This window comes from Triplophysa dalaica, chromosome 24 (genome assembly GCF_015846415.1).
Source record: "Triplophysa dalaica isolate WHDGS20190420 chromosome 24, ASM1584641v1, whole genome shotgun sequence".
NCBI lineage: Eukaryota > Metazoa > Chordata > Actinopteri > Cypriniformes > Nemacheilidae > Triplophysa > Triplophysa dalaica.
Window position 1 is genome coordinate 2,176,655 of NC_079565.1, and position 19,570 is coordinate 2,196,224.

General features: G+C 38.1%; 2 protein-coding genes across 4 annotated transcripts; both read left to right on the forward strand.

Annotated features, from left to right (window-relative positions):
- Positions 1-271: 271 nt before the first annotated feature.
- Positions 272-12,269, forward strand: parvb (parvin, beta). Of its 3 annotated transcripts, XM_056739313.1 has the most exons (14): positions 272-290; positions 534-663; positions 7,051-7,140; positions 7,560-7,630; positions 7,944-8,046; positions 8,946-9,086; positions 9,222-9,337; positions 9,416-9,477; positions 9,904-9,923; positions 10,057-10,118; positions 10,205-10,273; positions 10,363-10,464; positions 11,550-11,622; positions 11,887-12,269. In XM_056739313.1, the coding sequence occupies exons 2-14, from the start codon at positions 552-554 to the stop codon at positions 11,961-11,963; spliced, it is 1,098 nt and encodes a 365-aa protein (XP_056595291.1). In that variant the 5' UTR covers positions 272-290; positions 534-551; the 3' UTR covers positions 11,964-12,269. The 3 variants fall into 3 exon arrangements, with proteins under 3 accessions (XP_056595291.1, XP_056595293.1, XP_056595292.1); XM_056739315.1 differs by lacking the exons at positions 272-290; positions 534-663 and adding an exon at positions 689-2,012; XM_056739314.1 differs by lacking the exons at positions 272-290; positions 534-663 and adding an exon at positions 4,927-5,251.
- Positions 12,270-13,338: 1,069 nt separating this feature from the next.
- On the forward strand, positions 13,339-19,146 carry parvg (parvin, gamma). Its single transcript, XM_056739316.1, has 12 exons — positions 13,339-13,521; positions 14,406-14,500; positions 14,804-14,906; positions 15,253-15,393; positions 15,477-15,592; positions 16,012-16,067; positions 16,147-16,181; positions 16,308-16,369; positions 16,450-16,518; positions 16,797-16,898; positions 17,240-17,312; positions 18,701-19,146. Exons 2-12 carry the CDS (start codon positions 14,411-14,413, stop codon positions 18,772-18,774), a joined length of 921 nt encoding a protein of 306 aa, XP_056595294.1. The 5' UTR covers positions 13,339-13,521; positions 14,406-14,410; the 3' UTR covers positions 18,775-19,146.
- The last annotated feature ends 424 nt before the right edge of the window (positions 19,147-19,570 follow it).

Genomic DNA, 19,570 nt, shown 5'->3' on the forward strand with positions numbered 1-19,570 from the left:
ATTTTTGTGATCGCGTTTGTGTGGTCTGACACAGCAGGTGGTATTAAATCCACCGGGATGCTGAGATGATTGTTGAATTGAATTGTTTTGTCCACCAGGTGGCGCTTCGCGGCTCAGCGACACCCAACCTCCGTTTAACTTTATATTAATTTTAGGCCGTTTTTTCGAAATGGGGTTGAAAATGGAGTCGTATACTCATTTAAATGTTTCCATGCTATACTTATTTTCTTATAAAGGCTAACTGAAATCCAATTCCGCAATCTATTTTCACGTAATATCGAACGACTGAGGTTTGTTCAAATTTGCCGGCGATGAGAAAAAAACACATACCGCGTGACACCACAATTTCGGTTTAAACAAGCAAACCGAAAAATATATCTCAGTAATTGTAATACTCGTTTAAACAAAATAGAATAACGTACACTTAAAACGCAATGTAATATTTAGCGGAATCTCATCTGCATAAATAGTAATGAACTTCTGGTCTCTAAGCCCCGCCCACTTTAAGACGCATCAATTCATTTCTCTGACAGAAGCCGCAGCGGAGCGGGATGGCCACGAATCCGACAAGATCACCCGGACAGCCGGGGAAAATGAAGAAGGACGAGTCGCTCCTCGGAAAACTGGGAGGAACGTTGGGTCGCAAAAAGAAGCTTAAACAAGGTAAATTCACCTGGAATCGAAAATATTAATTTAATAAGAAAACCACATGACATCATCGTTATATGCTATTATCGCTGTCCATGGTGCTGCATTGGATCAATATATGATGCGTGTCTGAAAAGTGCGTCATACGTCAACAATTGATCTGTTATTTTGATTATTAGGCCTTTTGTGTTAAAAATATAGCCGAGTCTGATCAATATATAGGCCAAGTTTTCTGAAGGTTGTGATTGGCCAGCATCATATCAGTATAAGTCAACGTGCTGATGTCTGGGACAGAAATAGACAGGAATTCAACATATTGTGATAAGAATAAAACAGCTTTTTCCATTCTGTGGAGCTGTTTGTTCCTTAACAAAGTCGAACGGGTTGAAAATCAGTGTCTGGGCTTCACAGTTGTTATCCTGAGCTATTTTAGATGAAACTTACCCCCTCTCAAATCTTCATTTGTGTAAACAGCTGTTCATTTAAAAGTGTGTGTGTGTGTGTCCATTTGTCATTCCATTCCTTTGTGTTTGTTTGAGGAACAGAGACATGTGCTTGTTTTGTATTTGTACTGTTGTACACTTAAGACAGTGACACTGAAGTGGATTCAGTTTAGGTCAGTTTAGATCATGTATTTGTGCTAAATGTTTTAATCTTGAATAGACGCAAACACTTTTCGCTTATTTGACATGCTAGTCATATGAGTGGTTTTACGTTGATTTGTTCTATATTTTACATACAGGGGTCTCGTCTCACGGGGGCTGACATGCTGAGATCACATGACCAGCGATTAGACAGAAGTGTTTTATTATATTTTAGTTATGGAACAAACAAATCATGTATGAACATGGTGACACATAAACATAATCTTTCTTTATTATAAGTTTAAACTACTTTTGTTTGTGTGACAGCTTTGGAGATGATGGACTTTATTATTTTTATAGGGATGAAAATATAGATGCCGTATGCATCTGAGTGCAAGATCAGTCATCAAATATTGATCCACAGATGTTTGAAAAGTGTTTTTCAGTTGAGTGATTTGGTCCATTTATCTTTGGTTTGTTTTGTTTCCTTGAGTGAAGAATTAGGTCAGTAGCGCCACCCACAGGACACTTATTGGCACGGAATAAAAAGTGCAGGCTCCTCACAGCAGTTTTCATGACTGACACAAAAACCACAACTTTATCATCCAAGTTCTGCAGAAGTTCATATCAGAAATCCCTCAGATATATTAAAAGGAAGTGTATGTGTGTGTGTGTTTGAGATACTGAGTAACTAACTACTGGATGTTCTTCTCTTTATTTGTTTTTTGTCACATTCCCTGAGACTTTTGTTAGTCAGACTCCTCGAGAGAACCGCTTCAAGTAAGTTTGGCTTTTTTCTATTTGAAGTTGATGTTGAGCATCAGTGACAAATGTTGAGCTGTGTCATCGTGCATTGAAATAGTTTGACTAGAGTAAAGCTTAAATTAGAAGGCAGAAGTTTGGTTTATCTAGAATATGCAACAAGACCGGACACTGGATATCATCCACAGACAGTCGAGCATTAGACTTATTGCTGTTATAAAACTAAGGAAACAACAGTTTGAAAAGACACCAACGTTTAATAAGCAATGACATTTATTATGCATTAAAATCTTATAAAATATTCACAATTATTCAAATAGTTTCCTGTTGCTTTAGCAAAGAGAACAAAGTAATATATCGTTCCAATTAATAGGATAAATCGGAGACGGTGTGTAATTGTTGACTCTATGTAAGGTTGTAAATCCTCCTGTAATGTGGCACAATAGCTGTGTTTCGTTTCGTAAGGTGCGTCCTTGCGTCCTCCGGAAGTCTAATCCTCTAAAGGATGAGGATTGAGGATTCTCAATTTATGCTGTGTTCACACCATTGCGAATTAAGCAATTTGTACAAGTAAATTACATCTAAAGTCAATGCAAAGCTGCATTTAGATGCGAATCATGCCATGAACGCACGTTGTCTTCCACTAAGGTGGAAAATATTTGAAGAATCACGTCACTTACGCGAAAACAACTAACTTTCCATCGAATAATAAAGAGTGCGGAACTCGATTGTTCGCGTTTGGTGTGAACCCAGCATAACAAACTATTCCCGTCATTTGCATCGCCAGCCGCGAGTTCGTGTCCATATGCGTCTTTGTATTGTACGATACTTATGCTTTCAGTTTTATGATGACTTACGGTTAAATGTATCCACATCCGAAAGCCAGAGGACGCTCTTAAGCAGAAACTCAGATTATGGGAAACCGAAGAAGAACAATTAGTTCCTGGAAATGCCTGTTGGCAAATTCTATCGCTGTTCTTCAAACCTTTTCAGGTATATTCATGATAATAAAGTTAACGAATATTAATGATGATAGATGAGTGATGCTTTTCCAAATATAGGTTATAAACGACTCAATCTCGTAGTGATTTTAGATCGAGCAGACGAGCAGTACTTCCTACTGATCAAACAGCCGTAGTTCACGGAAGAGCTGTGCATAAAACATGGAATCGATTTCAGAATCGATTTAGCCATGTATGATTAGCCTGAATCGCTATATCGCCCAGCCCTAGGAACCCAGTGTTAAGGGCATTGCACATTGAGTCGGAAATTTCCGCACATTAAATAATAAACACAACCTCACGTTGTGTCAATCACATTTACATGCTCCGATATTTACGTCCGTCATAAAAAAATCTAACTGGGCTCGATTTTCGTGTTATTTGCATCCGTAGCTTTTTGTGAGGCGTTTTGACAACTCAGAGCTGTCTCGTACAAACGAGCGGCAAATGGAAAAAACGCATATGAAAATTTCGCAATATATGTGCATAGACCTTTAGAATTAAAAGAGACGTCCTTCTGGCAAATAAGGAAACAGGAGGTACCAGGTTGCTATGACAACACGTTGCAATCACACCTGTCAAATTAAGTAAAATTTTTTCTACATGATTTTAAGAGGTAAAAAGTTGGTTACTTTTTACTCCAAATAATTCCAGAAGAGTTTCACCGTATTGCATTACACTTTTAAAACGTTTAAAAATAGGAAAATACTTGTAAACCTATTTACTACATATGCCTGCTAAGATATAAAAAAACGTGACACAAATTGTAAACTGTTAACATTTAAACACCACATATTTCATTGAATGGCCGACGCAAAGAATTGTGGGTTATCTCTAGCAACGAATAATACAACTCATGTGTCCTCCGAATTCTCGTGAAAGTAGGTCGCCTAAGAAGGGTGCATATGGAGTGTCCTACCTGCTTTTTAGGAAACAAGACAGCCTGGATGACGTAGCATCTTCAAACGAGACCTCAGGAGGACGCAGCCTTCTGAATCGAGACACAGCTAATGTGTTTCTTCTCCACATAAATTAGGTGTTACTCATTCGGCGTCTCTCGTTTCTCACTCGAGCATCCTGGTGCTCCCAGAAATAAATATTGCTATATTTAAGACGGGTCTCATTCGTTCTGACCGGACTGGGTCGGTATTTTTATCTGCTTTGTTATAAATAACTTTCTCAACCACCCCCCCCCCACACACACACACAGCAGTGTGTGTATTGATTTCCGGGGAAGTGTTTGTTGTGTTTGGTTTGTGTTGTTCTGTCTTTAATCTCACTGCAGTCTCTGGTCTGATCGGCAGCGTTTTACTAATTGATTTCTACATGAAGGTTTCCAAGAATTAGGCCTGCAAAGCTTTTACTGGCAGATTTATTTCTTCTCAAGAAAGACCGAACTAAAGGAATTACATCATTAATCATATTAGAAAAGATTCATTAATGCTGCAGACTAGTTCAGAAATACCAAACAGATTGAAAAATGTTCATCATAATTTCAGAATAAATTTCAATCAAAATATATCTAATTCATCCTAAAAGAAAGAAATAACACACTGTATGAGATCTCGGTTGTTTCTCTTAGACATCAATGAGATTAAATGGACGACGATGGAAACTTTTGCTTACTTTTCATTTCCTTCGCAGATATTTCTCACAAATGTCTCATCAGAGTTTGATCCGAGATGTCAAAAATGTGTCAAACTGAGCTCAGATTTGTCAAGTCTGCAATCTAAAAGTCAATATTATTGAAGATCTCAATATGAACTAAAATATTCCTCATTCCTCAGATTATTTTACTTCTACAAACTACATTCATTTTACACCTCCGTACTCTTCATGGATCTTCAACAATTGCACTCTCGTTTGTTTTATTTCTATTACTTTTGCAGAAGCATCTGAGACTAAATTAAAACTTAAATAAAACCCAACTGAGCACTTCATTCAATCATGTTCCTCTGGGATCCGATCTATGGAAAAGACCAACATTTGAAGCTAAACTCCCACTCAGGTCGGCCACCCGTCGCCAGTGCTCCTCAGTCTGGTCTTAGTGAAACAGGAGCAGTGAGGGTGGGGGGTTTGTTAGAGACCGAAATAACACGTGATGACGCGGGGGCCGATGCTGTAGCCGCGCTGGCGACCCCTCTAACTCACAAACACACTCGCCACTAAATCTCAGCACGGGGACATTACTGGGATCCAGTGCTGTTGAACTGGACATGGCTGGTCTGCTGTGTGGAACGAAGAGAAGAAAACAAGGTAGTTTATACTAAGAGCTCTATCATATGTGATACATCTGTATGGATATACCTATGATGTCTATAGTGCAGCCATGAAATATGTCTTTCTACACATTCTTTTTTGTGTTGTTTTTTTGTAACAAATACTGTACATATTTAATAGATTTTGAAATATATTAATGTTTGAATGCAAATGTTTAGCAAATTTGTTAAAGTGAAGTTTTTTATGTAGTAGTATGTAATATTGTAAAAAAAATTGTTTGTACTTGTATACAGACAGAACTGTAATTCTGAAATACAGTAGCACATTTTGAGTCCCTGATTAGAAATGCACAATTATGATATAAATCTGGACTGTTATCTCGCAGGAAACGCAGATCGAGCGGGAGATGCAGACGCTTTCTGTAGAGTGGATGAAAAACTGTGAATGCAAAACAGTCCCATTGGAGCTGATAGTTTATGTGTCGGTTAAATCAGGGCTTAAAGTCCCAGAGAAATAAAAGATGACAATTCCTATTTTTATTTCTATTGTAAATTGTTCGGTGTGGGTCTTTCTCTTTCCAAAAGTCATGCGCCCTCATAATCTTCTGTTAAAATAAGAAAAATGCATTTTTGTCCTGTAGTGACTATCCATCTCAAATGAGGCACATTAGATGGGTTTGGCGGCGCATCTGTTAACTCCTCCCCTGCAAGTGTCAGTCTACTACCATTTCCACTTCAAAATGCAAAGGCTGTTTTTAACCATCCAATCAAATCGCTGTGGAGAAACACAAGCTACGTTCCCTCGGAAATGCGTGAAAATACATAAGTAAAAATCATCACAACTCCTGCTTCACAGGCACTTTACAGGAATAGTTCACCTAGATGTTTTTTTTTTTCGTCATTTATTTACTCTATATGTAGTTTAAAACCTGTTAAACTCTTTCTCAGTTAAACACAAAAGAAGATATTTTGAGAAATGTCTCCTTGGTTTTGTGTTGTGAATGTTGTTTGGTTGCCAATGTTCTTCAAAATATCTTCTTTTAGAGTTTAACAGGTTTAAAATGACATGAGGGTGAATAAATGACAAACACATTTTTTTTTGGTGAGTGTCCCTTTGAGATGGTTGAAATACTCTTATTTTTAATCATCTTGGTGGCCTCCATGTTTGGATCAAATGACCAGCCGAATACTGCCCACGTTCTCTCTAACTCCCATAAATCCCTCTCTAAAACAAATAAGGGACATGCAGCTGCAAATAAGATATTGCTGTTCTTTAATCGGAAGTCACTTACATGATTCAAGATATACATTTTGTTATGCACAATAACTTGTTCTGTGACTTTAAATGGAACAATCCAACCAATCAGATTGGAGCTGTTGCTATGTGCAATGAACATTGAATTGGACTGTGTTTTTATGATCTCAGTACTGTTTATACAGTTAAACTGTTTAAAAAAAGAAGAAACTATCCAGTTTGTATGTGTATATGTTAGGGTGTGGTGGCGTACAGAAGGAACTCCATCTGATGTTGTCAGTTCTGGTTAGATGTGCCCTATGATGACTGTTCTTCCGTTTGTGTGGAAGTGAACTTTCTGCAGAAGCATCAGATCACCGGTCTGGTGATAAATGAAGTAATGAACTGCCAGAGAGAGAGAGAGAGAGAGAGAGACTCTGGTTAATTACTGCAGAACTAATCCACTCATTGAAACTGCCAGACCCGCTGCTATTGATTTAATTATAACATCACAAGTCATGTGACATGTTCTGTCCATCGTAAACATCATCTGTTGATCATGTTGAATAAGGTATACATGTTTTTGTTGTTTGTGTGTTTAGTGAGTGATCTTCAGGAGGAGGGCAAGATCGCCATCAACGCTCCTCTCCTTCATCCCGGCGCTGAGCTTCTACCAGAAGACACGCTGCTGGGTAACATCTTCAAACCGCCCTTTAAAAACTCTATTCCTCCTCACCACTAGATGTCAGCGCTCACATGTTGCTATTATCTCAGTTGTTTGGAGGCAACAATGAGATTAAATTGAGATTTATTGTAGACTTCCAATCTTTGAAATCAAAGTTTGCAATGATACGAATAAACATGTCTTGAGTTCTTTTTAGACCAAGACGTCCGTGCTGTCTCAGATTCATTCTGTGGTTGTGTGTCTTGGGTGTGGGGTTATGTCTCATTTCCTCCACGTCTTACTAACTTTGGTCTCTGAGTCAGAGGTCTGGACAAATATATCCACACCCTTGAGAGACGTGTCCAGCATGCATATCTCTGAAGAAAGAACTGTGTGTATTAAAGCACATGTATGGGTTTAAGAATATCTGTTTCTGAATCTGCGCAGAGGAAAATGCAGAAAGGATCATTTTGGACCCCAACTCCAGAGAGGACCCTAGCTTCAAAGACCTGCAGAGGGTACAAAAGTTATTTATTCACATTCGATTGTAATTCTCGTGATCATTTAGTCCATACCAATCTTAAAATGTATTTTGCTTCAAAAAGAAAGAGAGATTTAGCTCTTTTGAGTATTGATGGTGTTTAGCGCCCTCTAGAGTTTGAGCTGTGCTTTTACTCCAGGTTACAGGAGTAACCTCACTTCTGTGGGAAATTTTTATAAATATAATGTTTATTTAAAGACAAGAGGTGGTCTAAAACTGAATCCTCATAATGCACTAGATCGAGAGACCTCGCACGTTGTCTGATTTCTGGTGTTTACTCATCCTATCAGGTTCTCATCGACTGGATCAACAGTGAATTAGAGGAGGAAAGAATCATCGTGAAGGTTCTTGAGGAGGATCTGTATGACGGACAGGTGCTGCAAAAACTATTTGGTAAGACAAAACGATTTGACATATAAATGATAATACATTTTTTGTTTTTTGGTCGTTTATAAAGTTTTTACACACAACTATTTTGTAAATGTATAAATCACTGAAAACTTAAAAATGCAGGAATTTTTCTCTCGGTGTTTGCGTGTGCGCTTTTTGTGTGTGTTTGTTTGTATTTATGTCTGTTGCATGTGTGTGCATGTCCATACATGTTTATTTTTGTCTGTGTGTGTGTGTGTGTTTGTGCATATGTGTTTTTGTGTGGGTTATTGTGTATGTTTTTTGCGTTCTGCGTGTGTGTGCTTATGTTGATTGTGTGTGTTTGCATGTGTTTATTTGTGTGTGTGTGTGTGTGCATATGTGTGTACAGTATGTACACATGTTTGCTGCATGTTTTGTCCGTGCATATACAGGTGTTTATATTTTCTGTGTTTATGCATGTTTGTGTGTGTTCGTGAATATTTATCTGAGAGTGTGAGCTTTTGAGTGTATCCTTGTGTATATGTATGCATGTTTACTGCATGTTTTGTTTGCACCAGAGCCATTGGGAGAGAGTCGTGACAACGAAAGTTAAAAAAAGGCTGCATGCCACGATTATGATAGTTCCAGGAAGTTATGTTTTCTCTTTAAATGCTTTATATCTTTAATTTTTCTATTCATGAAATGAGTCTTTAAATGAGTTAAACGTTTACCTCAATCCGTCTGTTTAGCCGCAGCTCCATTCATTTCTTGTAACTTCCGGGAACTATTGAGCGGCTCCATAAACCGCCATTGCTGTGAAAAAATGGCTCCATTGGGGCGCAACTCTCTCTCTGGCTATAGTTTGCACATAGTTGTGTGTGAGCTTTTGTGTGTTTATGTCATGCTGGTTTTATTCTGACAGTGAGTGTGTTCCGTCACAGAGAAGCTATCCGGTTATAAGCTGAATGTGGCAGAAGTGACGCAGTCAGAGATCGGACAGAAGCAGAAACTGCAGACGGTTCTAGAGGCTGTTAATGGACTTCTCAGACCGCTGGAGTGGAACACGGAGTGGAGCGTCGACTGTGAGCATCAAACACACACTCCACTCTTTTATCCAGCATACAACAACCCCATAAATTCTGATTTATATAAAGTCACACGCTAATAAGTGAGTAACGATATATCAGAAGTTGATCCATCTTATTGTTGTTCCTCAGCAATTCACTCGAAGAACCTGGTGTCCATCGTCTACCTGTTGCTGGCGCTCACCATATACTACACGGCTCCCATCCGTATACCCGAGCATGTGTCCGTCCAGGTGATTGTGGTCAAGGTACGAACACTTTCTTAAAAAATGTAGGTAATAGGTGTTAAAAGTGATATTAAATTCAAGTTTGTGTTTGTCTTGTAGAAAAAAGAGGGAATCTTACAGACGTCTCATGTGACCAAACAACTGACGACGTCCAGCACAGAGTAAGTCCTGTAACTGCACAGATTGCTCCACCAGATGACGCTGTTTAAGCGTGGAGATGTACAATAGTGCTTAAAAGTGATGTCCTTTATTGGACAATTTACTTCATTGCTCTTAGATATATATAAAAATGGATAAAAATGTTGTAAGCATGTTGCATCCGTGTGCTTAAAGTGTACACTGTAGCTCAGCCTTGAGGAAAATGTAAGTTTGTTTGTAACATTTTTTATGTTTGATTAAAATGATTTTTTCGCCAAAATACCTTAAAACTTTGGTGGACTGTTTCAACATTTACCTTTATGATGTAATATTTAGGTAGTTTAATAAAATCTAAGGGGGAAATAAAAGCAAATATTGTACAAGAAATGGCACCCTGGACATCAGTTTCTGATACGGCTTCTGTCGTTTTTTTCTTCATTTATTGACAGAATGATGATGGGAAGGTCAGGTGAGTCTCCACAGCTGGTTTTGTTTACACTCTTCAATTCTATTCTTAGTAAAACAAAATTTAATAAAGTTTAAAACTAATTGAGATTGTAAGATCAAAACCCAGATAATCTTGTGTTCTCATTGATTTGCAGAACGTGATGCATTCGACACGTTACTGGATCACGCACCTGACAAACTGAACGTAGTGAAAACGGTAAGATGTGATTGAAGATTCAGGTTTATGTCTGAGCTCTGTGTTCAGAATTGAGATAATGAATCTGTTGTGCTTTATTCCTGCAGTCACTCATCACATTTGTAAATAAACACTTGAACAAACTCAATCTGGAGGTGACAGAGCTGGAATCACAGGTATGAGCATCACCTGTACGGTACAGTGCTGTATATCATCATCATTATGAACACGGTGTTCCTGAGCTCAATGTATCGTGTGTGTTTAGTTTGCAGATGGTGTTTACCTGGTTTTGTTAATGGGGCTGTTGGAAAATTACTTTGTGCCGCTGTATAACTTCTTCCTCACGCCAGAAAGCTTTGAACAGAAGGTGAGTGACAGCGATGTGGTCTGATGAGGTCTAATGAGGTCTTAAGTGCACTGATGTGGTCAAATGTGGTCTTATGTGTACTGATATGGTCTGATGAGGTCTTATGTGTACTGATGTGGTCTGATGAGGTCTTATTTGTGCTAATGTGTTCTGATGAGGTCTTATGTGTACTGATGTGGTCTGATGAGGTCTTATGTAAACTTATGTGGTATTATGAGGTCTTCTTTGTACTAAAGTGGTCTTATGTGAACTGATGTGGTCTGATGATGTCTTATGTGTACTGATGTGGTCTGATGAGGTCTTATTTGTGCTGATGTGTTCTGATGAGGTCTTATGTAAACTTATGTGTTATTATGAGGTCTTCTTTGTACTAAAGTGGTCTTACGTGAACTGATGTGGTCTGATGAGGTCAAATGTGTACTAAAGACCTCAATCAGACCACATCAGTTCACATAAGACCACTTTAGTACAAAGCAGACCTCATAATACCACATCAGTAGACATAAGACCTAACCAGACAACATCATTTCACATAAGACCACTTTAGTACGCAGTAGACCTCATAATACCACATCAGTACACATAAGACCTAACCAGACCACATCAGTACACATAAGACCACTTCAGTACACAGAAGTGGTCTTATGTGTACTAATATGGTCTGATGAAGTCTTATGTGTATTGACGTGGTCTTACGTGTACTGATGTGGTCTGATTGTTCTCTTTTGCTATTTAGGGTCTAATGATGTTTTTCATGTTCTGAGGATATTTCATAAAATTGGGTGATTTTTATAAGGTCTGATGTGAAATAAAAAGGTCCTGTAACAGGTTCTAATGTTAGACCTATGTCTGATATGATCTAATAATGTATAATGGGGGTTTTATGATGGTTGATGTGGTCTGATAATATTTTGTGATATTTAAAGTCTAATTTGTTCTGTTTGGTGATGTCTAATGATGTGTGATGATGTTTCATTAAGTCATGGCGTTAAACCCTGAGGTGATCTGAATTCATCTAATATCTGGTGCTTTTACTACAAACAAACTATTAAAAAAATAAAGATGCTAGTTTTTCCCTCTAACAGGTGCATAACGTGGCGTTTGCTTTTGAGCTCATGCAGGATGGTGGATTGCAGAAACCCAAAGCACGACCAGAAGGTGACGGAATAATCCATCCAATCACCTCAAACTCTTAAATTACAATATAATATCTTATAAATGAGGAAATCTTAATTTCATCCACATTGCGTTACTCACTGTATACACTAGAGGGCGATGCTGTAGCTGTTTTTCTCATATTCATGTACAGTTTACTACACTCCCAATCCATTGTAAATCCAATCCATGTCTTCACAGTGATATTTCAGAATATTCCAGCATCCGTCTGTCTAACAGTGATTGTGTTTTTCTTGTATTTTGTAGATGTGGTGAATTTGAATCTGAAGTCCACGCTCAGGGTGCTGTACAACCTGTTCACCAACTACAAGAACTCAGACTAACATATATAGACATACATAGCCACGTGGGACATCTTGCCCACGACGTGTGCGCTTACACACATCCCTGCTGTTTATTTTGTATGTAAGAATGAACTATTTTGTATAATCTCTCTTTCTATCACCTGACTTGAATGTATTTAGCTCTCTCAATATGTCAGAATGTTGTTTTTGCTCGTGTTTGACCTTCTGCTGCTTAAAGCATTAAAGAGGAATAACACTTTGTCTGGGAATGATTCATAATCTTGTGGATGTTTCTCAAAGAACTGCTGTAATATTTATAATAGCAAATAAATGCAGCTTTCTTCACATTGGACTGAATTCTTTTCATAGTTTTGGATGCGTGAATCATTTGCCTTTTTAAATAACCCAAGGTGTTTTGTGTAAAATAGGCGGTTCAGCCTCACGCCTTCAGAAACAGAATTAGTAATAATGCAAACCTCCGTCCGTATAAATATTTCATGTGATTGTGTTCCAGATGCTGAAACTGATTTAAAGATCAATCCGTGGGCTTGTTCACACACTAGATAGTAAATATATGAAGCAGTGTTTGCTAAGGCAAGCATCAATATATCCATTGCACATGTTCGTTGTTACAGACTTAAGCTAACTGCTAGCTTGATTTTTTTGTACCGTTTGCATTACGGACACAAGATATCACAAGAAGTGTGTTTGTTGGGAGAACCATGTGGACCAAATTTTAAATGCTCTCTCATTAGTGAGTCGAATTGAATAAAAACGTCTGCTCAATGAATACATGTTAATGAAGTTAAATGATCCCCAACGGCTTTAATTAGGCATATAGTGAAACAGAAACATAAGGACACCCAAATATCAGCATAGCAGCACACTAACATCCACTTGGTTTACCTTAGCAACTGCATAGCTGCTCCCTAGCAACTACAAAGCAACATTGTAGCAACCACACTGTAACATTTTGAAACCTCAAAAATATGTAAACATTGTTTTGTGATGTCGTCTCGTTGGAGGCGAAATTAAAACAGATGGACAGACGGTGAGTCTAGATGCCGTTGTTTCCGATGCTTTGATCAACTTTGATCTGTTCAATGGGGGATTCATTGGGATGGTCACCATGGTAACCCTCCAGCCCAAATTACCTCTGGTTTCCAGTTAAAGGCGGGCATTCTCTTGATCAAACACACAAACCTGGAACACGTCATTTGAAAACACACAATGTTTGATCACTTAGTAAGTTTTGGAATCACACGCATCTTCTGTCCGATCCGTCTGGTGCTCTAGAAGGTCTTGTGTGTGTCTGATGACAGTTTTGCTGTTCCTCTGAACATACTTATATCACTTATAAAACCTTACACACATCAAAACAGGAAGTAACACGCGCTTCTGCAACTTCCTGTCTGCTTTTAAAGCAGGCCTCACCCAGATCTGACTTCTTGTTTTCACTTGATTCTGAAGGATGTGTTATGAGGTGTTTTGTTGAGCCGGATCGTGTTGGGTTGGTAACGCCGACTGTCTGGACACTTTTCTGTCTGCAGACTGCTGAGGGACGGAAGATTTCTGCAGACGTTTGGTGAGAGTAGAGGTAAAGCGCTGTGCGGGTTCACTTAAAAACATTGAACATGACAGGAAACACAAGAGGAAAACGCAAGAAGTTGCACTTTCAATGTTGAGACGGATGACGTCTTGGTTTGGTATTTAAGTCCCAATAGTTTCTGTGATGTTTCTGATGAAATTTAGTGGAAGAAATATTATGAACAATTGAAACATTTGATGATTTGTGTGGATCATTTAGTCTTAAACAATGATATGTGAAATATGCATTATACTTTAATGGAAAAGAAAAATACTATTAATACCATCTCTCTCTCTCTCTCTCTCTCTCTCTCTCTCTCTAATTTCCATTGCAAATAATTTGCATGGCAAAACTGTGCATACTGCCAAAGCAAGTATGTTCTACAAATAAAAAAGGAGAGCAAATTGAAATAAGTAAGTGCTTTAGGAAATATATAAAATATAAATACAAATCTAGCTCAAACAAAGATTGGGAAAAATTAAACAGATGAAACAGCTATCTCTCTTAGTCTCTCTCTCTCTGTGTCTCAGAGTTGTTCAGTATGTTTTTGTTGTCAGAGAGCTTGATGTTTTGGCCGTCAGTCTGTGTTATGTCAGTACGTGTGCTGGCGTGCATGATGCAGGAGTCTCTGAGCGTCTCTGTGAGCTCTCAGCGCAGACTTCTGCTGCATGCTGTGGATTTTTTCTGTCCTTGTGTTTTGACGTTTGAAGTCGACTTCACCGCGCAGCACTTCATCACGGCCATAAAAACGTCTGTTTAAAAACGCGCCCCTGTGATGAATCAAGTCCCTCAGGAAGCAAACACAGTGAAGCAAACATCAGCTGGTTTTTAAAGCGAAGCAGAAATCAAATGTTTGCTGAATACAACAATCTTTAAACTTCGACGTTTGACAGAAACAATGGCCGACTGCAGAGAGGAGCAGACTGAGGGGAGAATGATCATCCAGCCCAGCTCTGTAGAAGACCCCAAACTCAATAAACTGAAAGAGGTGAGAAACATCACAGTAAAAGGTTTGTTCAGGGCTGATCTTTCATCATTCGTTCATTCATTTCATCATTTCTGTCATTCCACACCTGTTTGGCTTTCTTCTGCAGAACACGAAAGAGGATATTTCGAAAAACGTTGGTATCCAAATAACATCGGCCCCCCTTGACTTCTATTATGTGGAGACAAAACCACAGAGACATTTCTCAAAATATCTTCTTTTGTGTTCCGCAGAAGAAAGAAAGACGTGCAGGTTTATTGAAATGAAGGTGAAGAAATAATGTTTATATTCATTTTTTGGTTTTAGACTTTGGTTGACTGGGTCAACAGAACTCTTAAGGTGGAACACATTGTGGTGAGATCGTTGGAGGAAGACCTGTACGATGGGCTCGTCCTTCATCACCTGCTGCGTAAGAATGATATCGAGATATCGATTCACAGCGAATCTCACACAACCTAACGAGAACGTGCTTGTTCCAGTTATATTTTATTCCAAATTTAAAGTATATTTTACTTAACTTAAAATTTACACTTAAAATTGGGACTATTCTTTGTATTGTGACATCATAATGTCATCAAAGTAACGTAACACATGACTAAACCTAACATTGTGGGGACCAAACAGTCATTTTTGTGGGGACATTTTTGGGGCCACATCAACAAAATAGCCTAGAAATTATACAATCAATCAATTTTCTCAAACTGTGTTTAAGTTCCATAAAATATGAAAATTCAACATGTGTGTGTGTTATTCAGGCAGGTTCACAGGTGTTCAGTTACAGGTGGATGAAATCGCTCTGGCCACTGACGCTCAGCTACGCAAACTCGAGCTGACCCTGACATCTCTGAACGAGATTTTAGAGATTAACGCGGAAAAGGCCAAATGGAGCGTAAAACGTAAGCCAATCAAATCAGCGCTGGTCAATTAAATATATACATATTTATGAGCATGTGCCCACCCTTCTCCCCCCATCTGTCAGTCATTCACAGCAGAGACCTGTTGGCTACGTTGCATCTTCTGGTTGCCATGGTGAATCGTTTCCAGCCTGATCTCGTTCTGCCCGTGAACGTCAGCGTTGAGGTCATCCAGTGTGAGGTGATCATGAAAAAAATGAAAATGATTCTTATATTCTTACTCATTCTTTTTTCACACTTTAGATTAAGAGTTAACATCAAAATTATGGAACGTAAAAATGTGTTATAAATGACTTCTAATACTAATACTAAATTAATAACAATAATACTATCGCGGATAAATAATGAATATTAAAAATACATGAATAATTAAATAGTAATAATAATAGTAACGATAATTATAATAGTATTGTTTATTATTAATATTAATAGACCGTTTTATTATTATTATTATTATAGAAAATATAATAATATATATTATTATAAATACAAATAATATATTATTATTATTTTTATTATTAATTAATCTTTTGGTCCAAGCAGTACATTTTAAAACACGTTTTAGAATTGGTGTTAAATACAAGTTATTTCATTACACAGGTTACAAAAAGTGGCATCAAGACAGACAAGCAGATTGAATTCATCACTTCTAAACGGTCTGTAGTGCCTTTCTGACTTATGTTTAACTGCAATGTACTTACATCAGCTGTCTGACGCTCTGTTGTGTCTCTACAGTAATTCGAGTGGAGATCCTGCCGGAGAATCTAACAGTGAGTCAAACTGAACTCTAAGCCTCATTTTTATATTCATAAGCATCAGTAACATTGAGACGGTGGAGGTGTATAAAGAAGAAGAACTGTATGATTATTAATGTCTCACGTGTGATGTCTGTGCAGAGGAATGTCCCATCCACGAGCTTTTTAAACTGGAAACACACAAAATCGAGACGGTGAAAAAGGTCAGTTTGTTCTTATCCTATCAGATTTTGAGTTTCCGAATATGCAAGTTTATTATAATGAGTGTGTTTCGTTCCTACAGGCAATTTTACATTTTGTAAATAAGAACATGGCATCCCTGGGACTGAACGTGACTGATTTCGATAAACAGGTCTGTAAACCCATTTCTTCAGTGGAACACAAAAGAAGATATTTTGAGAAATGTCTTAGTGGTTTTGTGTTCATACAATGAAAGTCAATTCTGGTCAGTGTTGTTGTGGTTATCACCGTTCTTCAAAATATCTTCTTTTGTGTTCTGCAGAAGAAAGAAAGTCAAACAGGTTTGGAATGACAAGAGGGTAAATAAAAGATGAAAGACTTTTTTGGGGGTGAACTGTCCGTTTCAGACTTCTACATTAGTAACATACAGTAAATGATTTGTGTTTTTAGTTTTCAGATGGAGTAATTCTCCTGCTGTTGATCGGTCAGTTGGAAGGGTTCTTCATCCCGTTGTGTGACTTCCATCTCTGTCCCGCCGCTTCTGAGGAAATGGTGAGAACCCGAGACAACTTTCATAGTTGCAAAATCCACAATATTAAATGAATCACTGCATTGTTAGTACAGTAAATCTCGTGAATCCAGGATTTGTACCTTTACATCAAGGAAATGTCTCACTATCGTATAATGAACTGTTGTTGACGTTGTTGACATCTCTTTTCAAACTTTAATGACAGACACATTTGTGACATTTCTGAATGTTTTTCTCAGAATAACTGAGACACTAATGAGCAAAAGTTTCAGATTGCTCTCCGTTTCATCTCTTGATGTCTAGAAGAAATAATCAACATATTAAAGGATCTCATATGTGTGTGGTTTTCTTTCTTATGGGTCAGGTCCATAATGTAAAGCTTGCGTTGGATCTGTTGATTGACAGACAGTTTCCGGTGGAGTCAGTTGATGCTCTGGGTATGTGTGGTGTTTTATTTGTGTCTCTGTTCTTAACCCTGAAAATCTTACATACACAGAGACAGTGAACTGTAAGTTAAATTGGATAAACATATTCTGTATGATGTTTTATCAGTTGCATTAAAGGGAAAGTTATGTGTTTATGTACTCACCCTCAAATTGTTTAAAACCTGTATACATTTATTTAATATAATGAACACAAAGAAAATATTTGGAAAAATGTTTGCAACTGATCTTTCTGGGGCACCATTGACTACAGTGCCAGAAACAATTACAATAGCGGTCAATGGTGCCCAAGAACTGTTTGCTTTCCTTAATTCTACAAAATATATTCTTTTGTGTTCACATCACAACACGACACAATACGACACGACAAAACAAAACACAACACAACACAACACGACAAAACACAACACAACACAACACGACAAAACACAACACGACACAAGAAAACACAACACGACACAACACAACACAAGAAAACACGACATAACACAACAAAACACAACACAACACGACAAAACACAACACGACACAACAAAACACAACACAACACGACACAACACAACACAAGAAAACACGACATAACACAACAAAACACAACACAGCACAACAAAACACGTCACAACAAAACGCAACGAAACACAACAGAACGCAACGAAACACAACACAACAAAACACGACACAACAAAACAAAACACGACAAAACACGACACAACAAAACACGACATAACACAACACAACAAAACGCTACGCAATGAAACACAACAAATCCCAACTAAACGTGACACGACACAACAAAACACAACACAACAAAACACGTCACAACAAAACGCTACGCAATGAAACACAACACAACAAATCCCAACTAAACGTGACACAACAAAACACAACACAACAAAACACGTCACAACAAAACGCGACGATACCCAACAGAACACAACGAAACACAACAACAACAAAACACGTCACGTCACAACACAACAAAACACGACATAATAAAACACAACAAAACAAAACGCAACGAAACGTACGAAATGAAACACAACAAAAAACGCAATGAAACACAACGCAACATGACACAACAAAACACAACGAAACACAACAAAATAAAACAAAACACGACACAACAAAACGCAACAAAACTAATTTGAGGCTGTGGTAGTCCATGGAGCCCCAGAAAAGTCAGGTGGAAACATTCTTCCAAATATCTTCCTTTGTGATCAACCAATCAAAGAAATGTATACAGGATTGGATCAATTTAGGGGTGAGCAAACGATGACAGAATGTTTTTTGGGTGGACTGGAGAATCCCTTTAAGCAACGCATTCTGGGATTAAATGTGAGATGTGTTTGAGTCACTAATGCTCACGTGTCCTTTCTTTACAGATATTGTTTCCCAAGATGTTCCAGCGACTGTAAAAGTGTTGTATTATTTATTCAGGAAATACAAAAACACATGAGCTCCCCATCACATTTCCCTCTCTCTAATATTTCAATTCATTTTCAGAAAGTTTCCAGTAATCCAAATGGCTGTGAATGTGTGGACTTTCTTCACATTAGAGAACAGGATTGACATATAACTTTGGCTCTTGTACTGACTTTTTGAGCACATAACAGCCAACAGACTTTTGAAAGAGAGCGAGACAGAGAATACAGTAGCTCGTCTCATCATGAAAATTGCATTTGGATGCTGACAGCTTCCATTTAATGCCGCCTCTCCACTCGTCCACTTTGTGGACAAATGTGTATTAGTCTGAATCTATCATCCAATCATTTTCTGCTGACTTTCACCTTGTTTTTTTTAAATAAAAGTGGCATCTTATAGCTCTGAACTGACCTCGTCTTTTCCCATCAAGCGATTTAATATATATGCATCAAAGCGTTTTAATCAGAAACGGTAGAAACGCCAATGACACAATAGCTCGATTCCCAAGCGGAGGAACCGGGGCTCATTGACGTCAACAGTTAAGGGCATTTCTCTCTTTTCATCCTCCTCCGTAATTTAATTTCCTTAATGTGTCTTCTCTCAAATTGGATACGGTGAATGGCTTTCATTTAATGTGAATGGCAAAGCATTATGGGCAGTTTAAGCGAGGTCTATTCACTGCAAATGTGCCGGGGTTCGAGGTGCGGGCGGATTGATTCTCTCCAGTCGTCGCCCGTGGGTAATTTCCATCACGCCGCAGACCGACATTTTTATTCTCATGCCAGTTTGTTATGCATTCATATCAGTAACCACATTACTTCTATCTCTCT

Bases quoted from the DNA above. Each gene is read 5' to 3' on its own strand.
- parvb (XM_056739313.1), top strand. From the start codon at position 552: ATGGCCACGAATCCGACAAGATCACCCGGACAGCCGGGGAAAATGAAG. The intron at 9,478-9,903 runs GTAAGTCCTGTA...ATTTATTGACAG, and splicing joins CTGACGACGTCCAGCACAGA to AATGATGATGGGAAGGTCAG. The intron at 9,924-10,056 runs GTGAGTCTCCAC...ATTGATTTGCAG, and splicing joins AATGATGATGGGAAGGTCAG to AACGTGATGCATTCGACACG.
- parvg (XM_056739316.1), top strand. From the start codon at position 14,411: ATGGCCGACTGCAGAGAGGAGCAGACTGAGGGGAGAATGATCATCCAG. The intron at 15,593-16,011 runs GTGATCATGAAA...TTCATTACACAG, and splicing joins TTGAGGTCATCCAGTGTGAG to GTTACAAAAAGTGGCATCAA. The intron at 16,899-17,239 runs GTGAGAACCCGA...CTTATGGGTCAG, and splicing joins CCGCCGCTTCTGAGGAAATG to GTCCATAATGTAAAGCTTGC.